Here is a 15,024-nt window from a genome sequence, read left to right as displayed (position 1 = left end):
GAATGCTTTCTTGAACAGAGATGTGGAGCCTGGGATCTAGCTATGTGAATATCTGGCAGAGGAACAGATCAATCACAGTGAACAGCAAATGCAAAGGCCCTGTTGTTGGAAAGGAACTTTACCAGAACTCTAGAGTAGAGTTATTAAAGGAACATGTACTAAGAAATCAGGCCAGGGAGATAGGAAGGGGCCAGATAATATATTGTTTTGTTGTTCTTGTTTGTGGAATTTGGATTGTTTAGTCTCTTTCAGTCTGAGACCGTTCACATGTCTTTCCTTGACTTGCATATATATCTGTGATGCTTTTGAAGATTACAGGCCAGTTATTTTATATAGTGTTCCTCAGTTTGGGTTTGTCTGCTCTTTCTTCATGATTAGATTTAGAGTATGGATCTTTGGCAGGATTATCACAGAATTGATGCTGCGTTCTTCTCCCTGCATTTTGTTGGGTAGTGTGAATAATTTGTCATTACTCATGTTATTCACTCTGAGCACTTGATTAAGGTGGTGTCTGCTGGCTTCCCCCTTGTGCAGTTGCTCTTTTTCCTTTCCATAACTATTTTGTGGGGAGGAACTTTGAAACTATTAAATATTATGGAACTGGGCACAGTGGTGGCTCACACCTGTAATCCCAGCACTTTGGGAAGCTGAGACGGTTGGATCGCTTGAGGCCAGGAGTTCGAGACCAGCATGGGCAACATGGCAAAACCCCATGTCTACAAAAAATACAAAAATATTTGCTGGGCTGTGGTGGTGCACACCTTTAGTCCCAGCAACTGGGGAGGCTGAGGTGGCCAGACTGCTTGAACCTAAGATGTTGAGGCTGCAGTGAGCGGAGGTTGTGTCACCACACTCCAGCCTGGGTGACACAGCAAGACCCTACCTCAATAAATAAATAAATAAATAAATAAATATTGTATTCCTCTGGGTGACACAGCAAGACCCTACCTCAATAAATAAATAAATAAATATTGTATTCCTCTGTAAACTTTCCATTTATTCATGTGTTGGATTTCTAGTCAATGGGCTATATTCTGGTTTTTTCTGTCATTTATTTTGAAGCTCAAAGTGTTGGAGCTTGTCCAGATTTGGTCAGTGGGAATCCTTTCATGATATGGCTTTTTGGCACATCTCTGTCACTCTTTGAGTACTTCCTGGTTTTCTGATAAACAAGGTGTTAGAGGTTCATTTTGTATGAAATTTCCCTGCTCTAGTTTTACAATCAGGTATTGCTTTGAAGTGCCTGGTTACTTTAACACAGATTTATAGTTGTTATTTTATGCATTTGTCTGTTAAATCAATAAATCAAAAGTACAATAATACTGACTTTTATATTTACTCATGTAGTTACCTTTACCAGTGTTCTTTATTTCTCCTTATGGCTTCTAATTACTCTTTAGTGTCCTTTCACTTTAGCCTGAAACACTCCCTCTAACATTTCTTCTAGAGTAGGTCTACTGGTAATCACACCTCCTTCAGCTTTTGTTTTTTCTGGAAATGCCTTAATTTCCCTTTATTCTTAAAGGACAGTTTTTGGTGGTATAGAATTCTTGGTTGACAATTTTTTTTCTTTTGGGACTTTTCAATATACCATCCTACTACTTTCTGTTCTCCATGGTTTCTGATGGGAAATTAGCTGTTAATCTTGTTGAAGATTCTTGTATGTGGTAGGCTGCTACTTTCTTCCTGTGTTCTGAAGTCTTTTTGTCTTTGGGTTTCCATAATTTGAAAATAATGTGTCTATATATGAACCTCTTTGAGTTTATCATGTCTGAAGTTGTTGAGCCTCTTGGATGTGTGTATGCCTGCCTTTTGTCAGATTTTGGAAGTTTTCAGACATTCTTTCTTCAAATTTTTTTCTGTACTTTTATCTCTCTTCTTTTTCTGGGACTCATATGAGGTGTATGTTGGTGTGCTTGATGGTATCCCATTGATCCCTCAGGCTCTCTTCACTGTTCATTATTCCTTTTTCTTTTTGCTTCTCTAGTGCAATAATTTCAAATGACTCATTTTCAAGTTCGCTGAGTCTTTCTTCTGCTGAATCCACTATTGAAATTTTCATTTCGGTTACTTTACTCCGGAATTTGTTTGGTTCCTTTTTTTTTTATAATTTCTGTCCTTTTATTGATATTTTCATTTTGTTCATACATTGTTTTCCTGATTTCCTTTAGCTCTTGGTCCATGGTTTCTTTAGCTCATTGAGCATATTTGGATAGTTCATTTAATGTCTGGGCTTCCTCTGGAATGGTTTCTGTCAGATTCTTTTTTTTATTTTTAACAGGCCCCCTATTTTCCTGTTTCATTGTATGCTTTGTAATTTTTTTTGTTAAAACTGGGCGTTTTGAGTATTATAATGTGGTACCTCTGGAGATGCAATTTTCCCATTCCTCAGGCATGGCTGATTACTGCTTGTTGAGGGCTGGAGCTGTCAGACTTTTCAAACTCTTTTTGCAAATTGTATATTCCTTATTGTATGTGGTCACTGAAGTTTCTGTTTCATCATCTCTGCAGTCAGTACCAGACAAAGATTTACTTAAATATCTGGCTGTAAAAAGGGGAAGAAAAAAAGGTCCATTAGCTCTTTAAATCTTCCAACAGATACTTCTGGGGAAAGCTTCTGTGGCTGATGGGGCTAAAATTAAGGCTGTCATCTGTGCTGGTCCCTCGAAATAACATAAAACCCACCAAACTGCACAACCCTGAATTTTTTGGAAGACAAGGTCACACTGCCCACCCAGGTCCCAGCTGGCTGTTCCAGGAATACAGACTGCTCTCCCCACAGCTGTGGTGGCGCTGAGGAGTGAAGGACGTGATTAGTTGGTACACAGCATTCCAGGCACATAGGCCTCTCATCCCATAGCATTGGCTGGACTGAGAAATGGGGGATGGTGGCTTGCACAAGCCACTCTTTCACCTAAGAATAGTAGCCTCTTTATTCATCCAGCACTCTCCTTGTTTTTATGGAAGTGCCTGATAAGGTTCCAGAGTTAAGAGTTTGTTGATGCCAATCTCTCTCTCTCTCTTTTTTTTTTTGAGATGGAGTCTTGCTCTGTCACCCAGGCTGGAGTGCAGTGGCGCGATCTCGTCTCACTGCCAGCTCCGCCTCCCAGGTTCACGCCATTCTCCTGCCTCAGCCTCCCGAGTAGCTGGGACTACAGGCGCCTGCCACCACACCTGGCTAATTTTTTTTGTACTTTTTTTTTTTTATTTTTTTTTATTTTTTTTTAGTAGAGATGGGGTTTCACTGTGTTAGCCAGGTTGGTCTCAATCTCCTGACCTCGTGATCCACCCGCCTCGGCCTCCCAAATTGCTAGGATTACAGGTGTGGGCCACTGCGCCTGGCTGATGCCAATCTCTCTTTCCAGCTCAGTTGTTGCTTTGATGGAGGGACCAGCCCTTAGAGCTTCCTATTTCATCATTTTGTGTGACATCACTCCTACATATTCATTTAATGTCATTATTGATATGGTTAGATTTCAGTTTACCATCTTGCTGTTTTTTGTTTCACTAGTTCTTTCTTTTGTTTCCACCTTCTTGGATTCATCAAGTATTTTTTAGTATTCCATTTTATCTCATCTGTTATCTTTTGCTGTATTATTTGTATTTACTTTTGGGATTACAATATGCGTCCTTAATTTAGCATGGTCTACTTGAAATTAGTAACATACTACTTTGTTGTATAATGTAAGAATTTTACTAATCTGTAAACTTCATTCAGCCTGAAGAGCTTCCTTTAGCATTTCTTGTGTCGTATGGCTACTAGCAGCTAATTCTCTCATCTTTTTTTTTTTTTTTTTTTTTTTGAGACAGCCTCACTGTGTCACCCAGCCTGGAGTGCAGTGGCATGATTTCGGCTCACTGCAGCCTCCACCTCCCAGGTTCAAGCAATTCTCGTGCCTCAGCCAAATAGCTGGGATTACAGTCGTGTGCCACCATGCCTGGCTAATTTTTGTATTTTTAGTACAGACAAGGTTTCACTATGTTGGCCAGGCTGGTTTTGATCTCCTGACCTCAGGTGATCCACCTGCCTTGGCCTCCCAAAGTGCTGGGATTACAGGTATGAGCTACCACACCCAGCCTTCATCTTTCTTATTTTTGAAGGATATTTTTACCAGATACGAATTTCCCAATTGATATATTTTTTCTTTTAGTTAGCTTCAAAAATGTTCCGTTATCTTCTTAACACTATTGTGTATAATGATTAGACAGCTATGATTCTTATTGTTCATTTTACATATACTTTATTCTCTGTTATTAAGTTTTTTCTTTATTTTTGGTCTGTAACAATCTGACTATGAAGTTCTAGATATGGTTCCTTTACATTTATCATGCTTCACTTTCCCTTACCTTTGATCAGTGGGTTGATTTTTTTTATTGAATTTGGAGAAATTTCAACCATTGTATCTTCACATACTTTTTTCTGCTCCTTTAGTACTTTTCCTCCTCCTAAGACTCCAATTATATGTGTGTTAGACCACTTATGTGGTGCCACCAGTCACTGAGGTGCAACCCCCAGTCTTTTTACTCTTTGTACTTCAGTTTGGTAATACCTATTTACCTGTCTTCAAGTCACTGTTTTTTTTTCTTTGATAGTGTCCAATTGTTGTTAAGCCTATCCAATAAAGATTTCATTCCACATACATTTTGTAGTTCTAGAATTTACATTTGGTTTTGTGGGTCTGCTTTTATTGACTATATTTTCTCTAAATCTTGTGTCAAATTTTCCTGCTTCTTTGCCAGTCTTACAATTTCTCATTGTATACTGGCCATTGTAGATGCCATGTTGTAGTGACTTGGGGATTTTATTATCTTTTTTTTTTTTTTTTTTTTTGAAACGGAGTCTTGCTCTGTCGCCCAGGCTGGAGTGCAGTGGTGCAATCTCAGCTCACTGCAAGCTCCGCCTCCCAGGTTCACGCCATTCTCCTGCCTCAGCCTCTCCGAGTAGCTGGGACTACAGGCGCCCGCCACCACGCCCGGCTAATTTTTTGTATTTTTAGTAGAGACAGAGTTTCACCGTGGTCTTGATCTCCTGACCTCATGATCCGCCCGCCTTGGCCTCCCAAAGTGCTGGGATTACAAGCGTGAGCCACCGCGCCCGGCCTGGGGATTTTATTATCTTCCTAATAATTATTTAGAACTGTTCAGGCAAGCAGTTAAATTAATAGCAGATCACAATGATCTTTTTAAGAATTGATTTTTGAAGGCAGGTATGGTTTGGCTTTATCTTAGTCCTGGACATAATTCTTACTCTAGGTAGGGCAGTGGTTCTCAAACTGTGGACTGAAGACCCCTGGGAGTCCCCAAGATTCTTTCAGTGGGCCAAACCTTTCACAAAGTGAAAAATATCCTCATAACAATACTGAGAGGTTTGCCTTTTTCACTATGGTGACACTTCCACTGGTGGTGTAGAAGCCATGGTGAATCTTCTCTGCTTTAGCATGAGCAAAGGCAGAGGCACCAAATAGTACTAGTAATGATCACATTCTTTACCTCCACACACAAAGAAAATGTGTTAAGAAAAATCCTGTTTTCACTTAAGAACATCTTGAAGAAGGAGTATTCATTTTATTAAATCTCAACCCTTGATTATATATACATTTAAAAAATATTCTATGTAATGAAATGGGAAGTATCCATTAAGGTCTTCTGCTGTATACCAAAGTATGATGGTTGCCTTGAAGAAAACCACTTGTACAGTTGTTTAAGTTCTGAGTTAAAGGCCAGGTGCTGTGGCTTATGCCTGTAATCCCAGCACTTTGGGAGGCTGAGGCGGACAGATCACAAGGTCAAGAGATCGAGACCATCTTGGCCAACATGGTGAAACCCCATCTCTACTAAAAATACAAAAATTAGCTGAGCATGGTGGCGTGCGCCTGTAGTCCCAGCTAGTCAGGAGGCTGAGGCAGTAGAATCGCTTGAACCCAAGAGGGGGAGGTTGCAGTGAGCCAAGATAGTGCCACTGCATTCCAGTCTGGTGACAGAGTGAGACTATGTCTCAAAAAAAAAAAAAATTGTGAGTTAAACCAACTGCTTTTTTGACAAAACACCATATTTTTTGCCAAAGAATGACAAACTTTGTTCAGACTTGGGCAGTAGGAAAACATTTTCTTGCAAGTGAGCCTATCACTTCAAGAATAACTAATATTTGTTGCCAATGATATAATTCAATCTGTCATGTTAAAATTAGAATTTTGTAAAATGTTTATTCATAATTTTGAGCTTTATAGCTTCCTAATACATAAAGATTTTTTTTTGATGAGATGGGTGGTAATATTAACGTGTGATTTTTTGATGTTGTATAATGAACTACGTCAACATTTCGAAGATCTGCATAACTCTTTGAATCAGTATTTTCCAAATGACCAGTATATGATGTTACAAAATTACACATGGATAAAAGATTATTCAAAGTGCAATGATTTTAATGTAACATAGTATGAAAAGTTCATAGATATGATTTTATATTCCACATTGCACTTAACCTACCAGACACTACCATTTCTTAAGTTTTAGGGTGGTATCAAAGAAAAATATCCACAGTTATCTGCATGGACTAGTAAAATATTCTGCCATTTTCCAATTATGTATCCATGAAAGGCTAGATTTTCTTCATATACTTCATATATATGATTTTCTTCATATATTTCAACCTAAATAACATATTGCCATAGATTGAATGCAGAAGCAGATATGAGAATCCAGGTGTCTTTTATTAAACTAGCCATTTAAAAGATTTAAAAAAATTTAAAACAACTTTTGTTTTGTTTTAGAAAAGATATTTTTATAACAAATCATTTATGTTAACATTTAATGGTTTATTGTTATTTTTAAGTGAATTAATAAATATCTTAAAATTTCCCTGTTTAAATTTTTAACATGACAAATGTCAAAATATATAACTACATAAACTAAAAGTCTTTTGGGTCTGCAATGATTTTTTTAATATTTAAAAAGAAGTTAAACCCATATTTATTTACTGACACTGTAAAACCTTACATAAAACATAAGTAGTAAGTAACTAAAATGTTAAATCTAAATCTAAAATGTTAAATTAAAATTTGAGCCTTACATAGAAATTAAAATTCACTAAACTACTGATGCTATGTTTTACAAAACTGTACTCCTTTTAGTTCATAATTGATCACCTCCATATTCAGTTAGAATATTGGGTTGGCCAGCTTAAATACTGTGGCTTTGTTTTGGTTATCCACAGAATCTTTACACCGAAATGTTAATGCATAAAAAGCAGCAAGACATTGTTAAATGAAACAGCAATAGTGCAGTTTAGACCTGTGACCAACTATATATGATTAAACTTACTTCCCACATTCACATCACAATAATCATCCATCGTTTAATAGCTCAACCAAAATGTTATACAGTCATCAACAGGCAAGGCACATGAAAACCCCTCACAACCAAGAATGATCTGGGCCCAAATGTCAGTAGATTTGAGTTTGGAAAAACCTTCTTGTAGTTGTTAAGGCTCAATGGCTCTGGTTAACTTAATATAATAACAATTTCATAATGGAAAAAAATTAAATCCTCTATTGAGGTATAAAACCTAATTAATTTATAAGGATGAAGTAAGTGACTACCTTGAAGTCAAAACACATTATGGACAATGAAAGAGTATTATGAGTGTTCCAAACTGACAAGGGTATTTAAAGCTAGGTACACATCTTTCTTAAAATTAATTTATAGAAAGTCATAAGCTGTGGGTACATGAATATGAATATACATCTTCTCCAACTTGACAAGTACATTATTGCTGGGACAGGTAGCTTTTAATAACAAGTTACTTATTAGCGTAGAAAGGCCAAACTTCTCTTTTTATTGTCAGCTTTTGGTTTTTAATATACCTGGGATTATATAAACAAAAACACAGTCATAGTAGTTTTGGGTAAGTAAATTCTGGATTATGTCAAAGAAACCTGATTGCTTCTAGTATCTTTTGTAAGCAAAAGAGCAAATCTTTGTGCTTGCTCAGTGGCCTTTTAGGAAACCTGAAAGGCAGATTTTGTGTGAAAGACATAATCTGTTACAATCTGTTTCATTATTCTGAATTTGGAAAAGGCATTATCAAAAAGAGTTGTCAGAGGAGCTTTTGACAAGAACAATAGTTGTGACTAATTAATCAGAACATCAACACAATATTTAAAATAATGAGAAGGTAGCAAGATTTTAATTTTTATTTAAATAAAAAATTCTGTTCTATTTAAAAATAGTTTAGATGTGTAGTATAAGGTAGCTAAAAGCATGAAAATTATGTGACTCTTAAAATTTGAAGCATATACAGAAGTGTGGCAAAATTATGCAGATTTTCTGCATATATTGAAGAAAAAGAATAATACTTTAATTTCCTCATACAGAGTAGACAGTTTACTCCAAGATCATCATTTCCCTTTAGCTATCAGTCTTTTCTATCATATCATACTTATGTTACTTTTTTCATACATTATGATAGGACATAGCATTTTCCATATGCATTTGAACCTACTAATATTGTCAGTATACCATGCTGAATGACACTATAATTTAAAGCTTTATTTTCAATTTTAAAATATAATTAACAGTATTAATGTGTTATAAGATGATGTGTGTATCACATTGATTTTTGACAGGGTAGTTTGAGCTTAGTTGAGAGAAAATATGTTTAACAATGGTCAAGAAATAAGTAAACTTCATTGAAAAATAACTCAAAATATTTGTTCTTCCTGTTTTATGAATATCTTCTTAGGAACTTTTTGTGCAACCAGAAATTATTTATTAGTAACTCTGAAGATCATTTTGTCTAAGTGAATTAGAGATCTTCTAATTTAAAGTGATCCTTAAATAGCAATATAATTACTGTTGATTTTTAAATTGATAGACATTTAAAATTTTTAAATAAGGTTAAATCTATAGATTCACATAATTGCAGCATTGTTTGAAGTTATAAAAATCAATCCTTTTATAAAAATTCTGGCTAATAAATCTAAGTAAATGTAAAATTTAAATTTAATTGAACTTTATATTTTTATAATTGTGAACATTTATGAAAGCAATGTTTGCTTTATCTCAGGGGTTGGAAAACTCTGGCTCTGGAGGCCAAATCCGTCTGTTTTTGCAAATAAAGTTGTATTGGAACATAGTCTTGCCCATATGTTTATATGTTTACATATTGCCCATGGCTGCCTTGATAAAATGGCAGAGTTGCAACCATTGAGTTGTTAGACAAAAGAGTTGTTAGACAAAACAAAATCAGCCAAAGCTCATTATGATAAGAATTTGATTCCCATTAAGAAGCATACCTAGCAGGGGACATTGGATGACCACAACTGGCACATAAGGGCTTGATTGACGGAAGCTGATATTTGGTTTGAGGGAACATCAGCATGGGAAAATGAGGGACTTGTTGAAGCGACCTCTGTGAAATCCTCCAGAAAACTATAAAATCAGAACATGAAGATCACAAGAGCTGCAAAATCAAGGCTAAGTTTGTTATTTAATAGGGGAGTGCCTTAATGCTCAGGAGTGAGTTCAGTAAAGTCTCCTAATTTGTCTTTTATTTCTACTGTAGTTTTTTTTTTTTCCCTAGTGAAGGAAATAAAATGTGTGGTTTTCTTGTTTCCTTTCAGATTTGGAGTCAACAACATATGAGACCAAAAAAATGTTTTCAGAAAAGGATATTTTTGAAATAAGTTTTTCCCAATGGGAGATGAAGGAAAAAAGTAAAACCATTGGCCTTGAGGCATCCATCTTCAGAAATAATTGGAAGTGCAAAAGCATATTCGAGGGACTAAAAGGACATCAAGAGGGATACTTCAGTCAAATGATAATCAGCTATGAAAAAATACCCTCTTACAGAAAAAGTAAATCTATTACTCCACATCAAATAATTCATAATACAGAGAAATCATATGTTTGTAAGGAATGTGGGAAGGCTTGCAGTCATGGCTCAAAACTTGTTCAGCACGAGAGAACTCATACAGCTGAAAAACACTTCGAATGTAAAGAATGTGGGAAGAATTATTTAAGTGCCTATCAACTCAATGTGCATCAGAGATTTCATACTGGTGAGAAACCCTATGAGTGTAAGGAATGTGGGAAGACCTTTAGTTGGGGGTCAAGCCTTGTTAAACATGAGAGAATTCACACTGGTGAGAAACCCTATGAATGTAAAGAATGTGGGAAGGCCTTTAGTCGTGGCTATCACCTTACTCAACATCAGAAAATTCATATTGGTGTGAAATCTTATAAATGTAAGGAATGTGGGAAGGCCTTTTTTTGGGGCTCAAGCCTTGCTAAACATGAGATAATTCATACAGGTGAGAAACCTTATAAATGTAAAGAATGTGGGAAGGCCTTCAGTCGTGGCTATCAACTTACTCAGCATCAGAAAATCCATACTGGTAAGAAACCTTATGAATGTAAAATATGTGGAAAGGCTTTTTGTTGGGGCTATCAACTTACTCGACATCAGATATTTCATACTGGTGAGAAACCCTATGAATGTAAGGAATGTGGGAAGGCTTTTAATTGTGGATCAAGCCTTATTCAACATGAAAGAATTCATACTGGTGAGAAACCTTATGAATGTAAAGAATGTGGAAAGGCCTTTAGTCGTGGCTATCACCTTTCTCAACATCAGAAAATCCATACTGGTGAGAAACCTTTTGAATGTAAGGAATGTGGGAAGGCCTTTAGTTGGGGTTCAAGCCTTGTTAAACATGAGAGAGTTCATACTGGTGAGAAATCCCATGAATGTAAAGAATGTGGAAAGACCTTTTGTAGTGGGTATCAACTTACTCGACATCAGGTATTTCATAGTGGTGAGAAACCCTATGAATGTAAGGAATGTGGGAAGGCTTTTAATTGTGGATCAAGCCTTGTTCAACATGAGAGAATCCATACAGGGGAGAAACCTTATGAATGTAAAGAATGTGGGAAGGCTTTTAGTCGTGGCTATCACCTTACTCAACATCAGAAAATCCATACTGGTGAGAAACCTTTCAAATGTAAGGAATGTGGGAAGGCCTTCAGTTGGGGTTCAAGTCTAGTTAAGCATGAGAGAGTCCATACTAATGAGAAGGCTTATGAATGTAAAGATTGTGGGAAGGCCTTTGGTAGTGGCTATCAACTTAGTGTTCATCAGAGATTTCATACTGGTGAGAAGCTTTATCAGTGTAAGGAATTCAGGAAGACCTTTACTCATGGCTCAAAACTTGTTCATGAGAGAACTCATAGTAATGATAAGTCCTACAAATATAACGAATGTGGGGAAGCCTTTCTGTGGACAACTTACTCAAATGAGAAAATTGATACCGATGAAACCTTATGATTGACAGTTGTAAAAGAACATTTTGTGTGTGTGTATAGACAACTTAATAAGAACTCTTGAGAAACCTCGTGAATGTAAGGGATGTGCAAAAGCCATTCATTTCTGTTTATGGACAATTATCTTGCTATCTAGCAATTCATACTAGTGAGAAATATTTTGAATATAACTAATATGAAAAGGCCTTTAGACTTCCATATAGTCTTATTGGATATCAGTTTATACTGATGTAAAATCATTTAAATGTGAGGAATGTGTGAAGATCTTTATTCATGATACGAAGTCTGATTTACATCAGATAATTGGTATTTGTTAAAAAGAGTTTAAATGGGAGGAATGTGGGAAGGACCTAAACTTAATTCAGTTCTTGCTGCACATCAGAGAATTTATACTGCTGTGTAATCTTATGCACATAAGGAATTTGGGAAGACTTATAGACGTAGTAAATATCCTAGAGTACATAGAGAATTCATCCAAATGAGAAATCATTTGAATTAGAATTATAGGAGGCCTTTAGACAAATGCTACTCAAATTATTATCCAGAGACTGGTGCAGTCATAAAATTGTCATCTGTCAGTCATGAGATAAATGTGGAAAGTGAGTAAATATTTGGAACTTTTGTAGCAATTTGACATTTCCATAACATTCTATTTTACAAAATTATCAGTCCATAAATGATTGAGAATTGAAAACAAAGTTTGGTCTTTCCCAGAAATAATTTGAGAGACAAGACTCACACTTTTCAAGACGTGAGACAAGTCACAATATAATTTAAATAAGAAATTCTTTACTTGCACCTCTCTGATTAGAATAGCAGAATATTTATACTATAGCAAGATTTGGCAAATGAGGGAGTCCAAATTTTCTAATGCCTGCAACAGCATAAGATAATTTATACCAGATATGTTAAATGTACAGAAGCCTTCCAACACTATTCAGTCTTTGTTAAACTTCAGTAAATTCATCCTAGAGAATAACTCTGTTAATGTAACAAATGTAGGAAAACCCTTATCCATGGCAAATACCATACTGTCATCACCATTTCACCTCCGTACTACCTGTAGGATGGTGAGCAAAATGCTTATCTCCTCTGGACATGATGTTTAAAATGCTGATGGTAACTAATAATGCTGTTACAGAGATTAGATGGATTTAGTATGCATCATATCCTTGGAAGAGTATCTGGTATGTAGCCTATGCTCAATACATATTAGCTATTGTTCATATTGTCTTTATTATTAGTATTACTACTGGTGAATTCTTAGGAGAGGCACAACCGTTTTGAGGAATGAATTCAGAAAAGCTTCCTATAACCACTCATCCATTTGAATTTCAGATAGTTCATTCTGGATAAGATCTAGTACGGCATAAAGAATTTGAGGGGATTTTAATTCAGAGTTTATCCCTTAAGCTGAGCTAAAAAATTGAGACTTGAAAAAACCCAGACTTTTGAAGAGTTTAGGAAAGCTGTTTTACAGAATGTCACACATGAGTTTCTTTCCTCATTGTGAAATTTGATATGGGCCTCTCCTTCACATTTCTCGTAACATGAAGTTGGAAATAGAGGCTTAAACATTTTTTACCAGAACACTTCATAGATGGTGATGTGTACTTCATCTTGCAATACATCAGAAGCAGATAGTATCCATTTCCCCCACTATCACCAGTGCCAAGTTTGATCACTTATGATAACTACTGGAGTTGTCCGTTATAAAGATCTATTATATACCTAATAGGATTGGTCAACCTTGATCAATGATCTTTGGAAATGTGTGATCATATGGTATGTATTTTACTTTTTTTTTTTTGAGACAGGATCTCTCTCTCTGTCACCAAGGCTGGAGTGCAGTGGTATGATTTCGGCTCACTGCAACCTCCACCTCTCGGGTTCAAGTGATTCTTGTGCCTCAGCCTCCCAAGTAGCTGGGTCCACAGGTGTGCACCACCACACTGGCTAATTCTTGTATTTTTAGTAGAGATGGGGTTTTGCCATGTTGGTCCAGGCTGATCTTGAACTCCTGCGCCTGCCTCAGCCTCCCATAGTGTTGGGATTACAGGCGTGAGACACCGCGCCTGGCTGTATTTTACTATTTGTAAATCACAATGCATCTTAAAATTGATGGCTTCTTGTAACCACTTTCAACCAGGTGGCTGTCATGATTTAGTGCTAGCATCAAGGCAGGTTAGTTACGATGAAATAGAGTGTGTGTTTATATACTCACACAGAAATCGACCTTTTTAAAAATTATTTCTTTTTAAAAATAATGTCAGTTCCATCAGAACTAATGCATTGATAACTAAATGTCTGTGGTTCCTTGTCATAAGTCTACACCTGACCTCTGTATTTTGTGCACACAGGGGATTCGTAATATCACTGTTCAGTCAGTCATTCACCATCTAGTGATCATCATTCTACATGATTGCACTTTTTCAAAGGCATAAAAAGCCAACACTTGCACTTTTAATAATCAACTGTAACACAAAGCAGAGTACTTTGGAAGTTTTAACAGGATACATTATTGGTAATTGGCTATTATGGCACTCCCTCTGGGTGCCACATTTGCCTGTTAACCAAGAAATGTAGACATGGTGCCTTATCCCAACATTTCTGAAATTATATCTCAAGGAATCACCAGTGCTTACTAGTACTTGACAATGAAGGAGGATTTTACAGTTAAAGAAGCTTATAAAGTAGTATCTACTAAATCCCCTCTTAAGGAACAAGCAAAAGCACCTCACCAGCCTATCAAAAGACTAAAGAGAAGTGAAAAAAGAAAAGACTGCCGGGCGCAGTGGCTCACGCCTGTAATCCCAGCACTTTGGGAGGCCGAGGCGGGTGGATCACGAGGTCAGGAGATCAAGACCATCCTGGCTAACACGGTGAAACCCCGTCTCTACTAAAAATAGAAAAAATTAGCTGGGCGTGGTGGTGGGCGCCTGTGGTCGCAGCTACTCGGGAGGCTGAGGCAGGAAAATGGCGTGAACCCGGGAGGCAGAGCTTGCAGTGAGCCGAGATTGAGCCACTGCACTCCAGCCTGGGCGAAAGAGCGAGACTCCGTCTCAAAAAAATAAAAATAAAAAAAAAAAGACTAAGGAGTATTCTAGTGAAGAAAGTGGTTGAACTTTGTTTAAACTGGTGTATGGCAAACTTCACTGTTGAAATACTGATTCCCATGACCTATTATCTTTGTAGGTGGGTGAAATTGCATTGGGAATGGCTGCTATAACCAAAAGAGAATTTCAGTCACCATGTCTGGTTGTTAGCTATGATGGAATGGCAGCATCATGCTCTCAGTTATGAGTGAAAATCTTTGTTGTAGCTAAGTAGTGGTGCCTCCTGAGTTTTATTAAATGCCATTTCACTATCTTTTTCTGCACTTGTATAGTATTTAATTTGTTCATGTGATAATTTATTCTGACGGATTCACTGACTTTTTCCCATTCCTGGATATTCCAGGTTAGTCATGGTGTCCTTCTGATGCATTGCTTGATTTCATTTTGCCATTTTATTTAGTATTTTTGCATCTCATGAGTGAGATTATATAATAGTTTTCTTTTTTATTGTATTTTTGTTTGTTTTGGTATTGCAATAGCCTGTTTTTTAATATTGTATGATCCTATTAGGTTATTTTGTTGTATCCTTGACAACTTTTCTAGTTCCATCTGTTGCATTTTTTTTTTGTCTTTTAATTCCTACTTCAGA

At 36.5% G+C, this 15,024-nt stretch overlaps 2 protein-coding genes across 8 annotated transcripts in view; one reads left to right on the top strand and one right to left on the bottom strand.

Annotated features, from left to right (window-relative positions):
- The window catches only part of ZNF283 (zinc finger protein 283), a 104,390-nt gene extending 89,702 nt beyond the window's left edge, over positions 1 to 14,688 (top strand). For all 7 annotated transcript variants that reach the window (XM_063620980.1, XM_055249309.2, XM_055249308.2 and 4 more), the window contains one exon: positions 9,621 to 14,688. In XM_063620980.1, coding sequence (XP_063477050.1) covers positions 9,621 to 11,323 — 1,703 coding nt within the window. In that variant the 3' untranslated portion in view covers positions 11,324 to 14,688. The remainder of the gene's footprint in view (positions 1 to 9,620) is intronic.
- The window catches only part of ZNF404 (zinc finger protein 404), a 177,136-nt gene that overhangs the window by 143,368 nt on the left and 18,744 nt on the right, over positions 1 to 15,024 (bottom strand). The window lies entirely within an intron of this gene.

This window comes from Symphalangus syndactylus, chromosome 17, assembly GCF_028878055.3.
Source record: "Symphalangus syndactylus isolate Jambi chromosome 17, NHGRI_mSymSyn1-v2.1_pri, whole genome shotgun sequence".
Classification (NCBI taxonomy): Eukaryota; Metazoa; Chordata; class Mammalia; order Primates; family Hylobatidae; genus Symphalangus; species Symphalangus syndactylus.
Note: the sequence above shows the minus strand (reverse complement) of the source record. Positions and strands in the feature narration are given on the sequence as shown.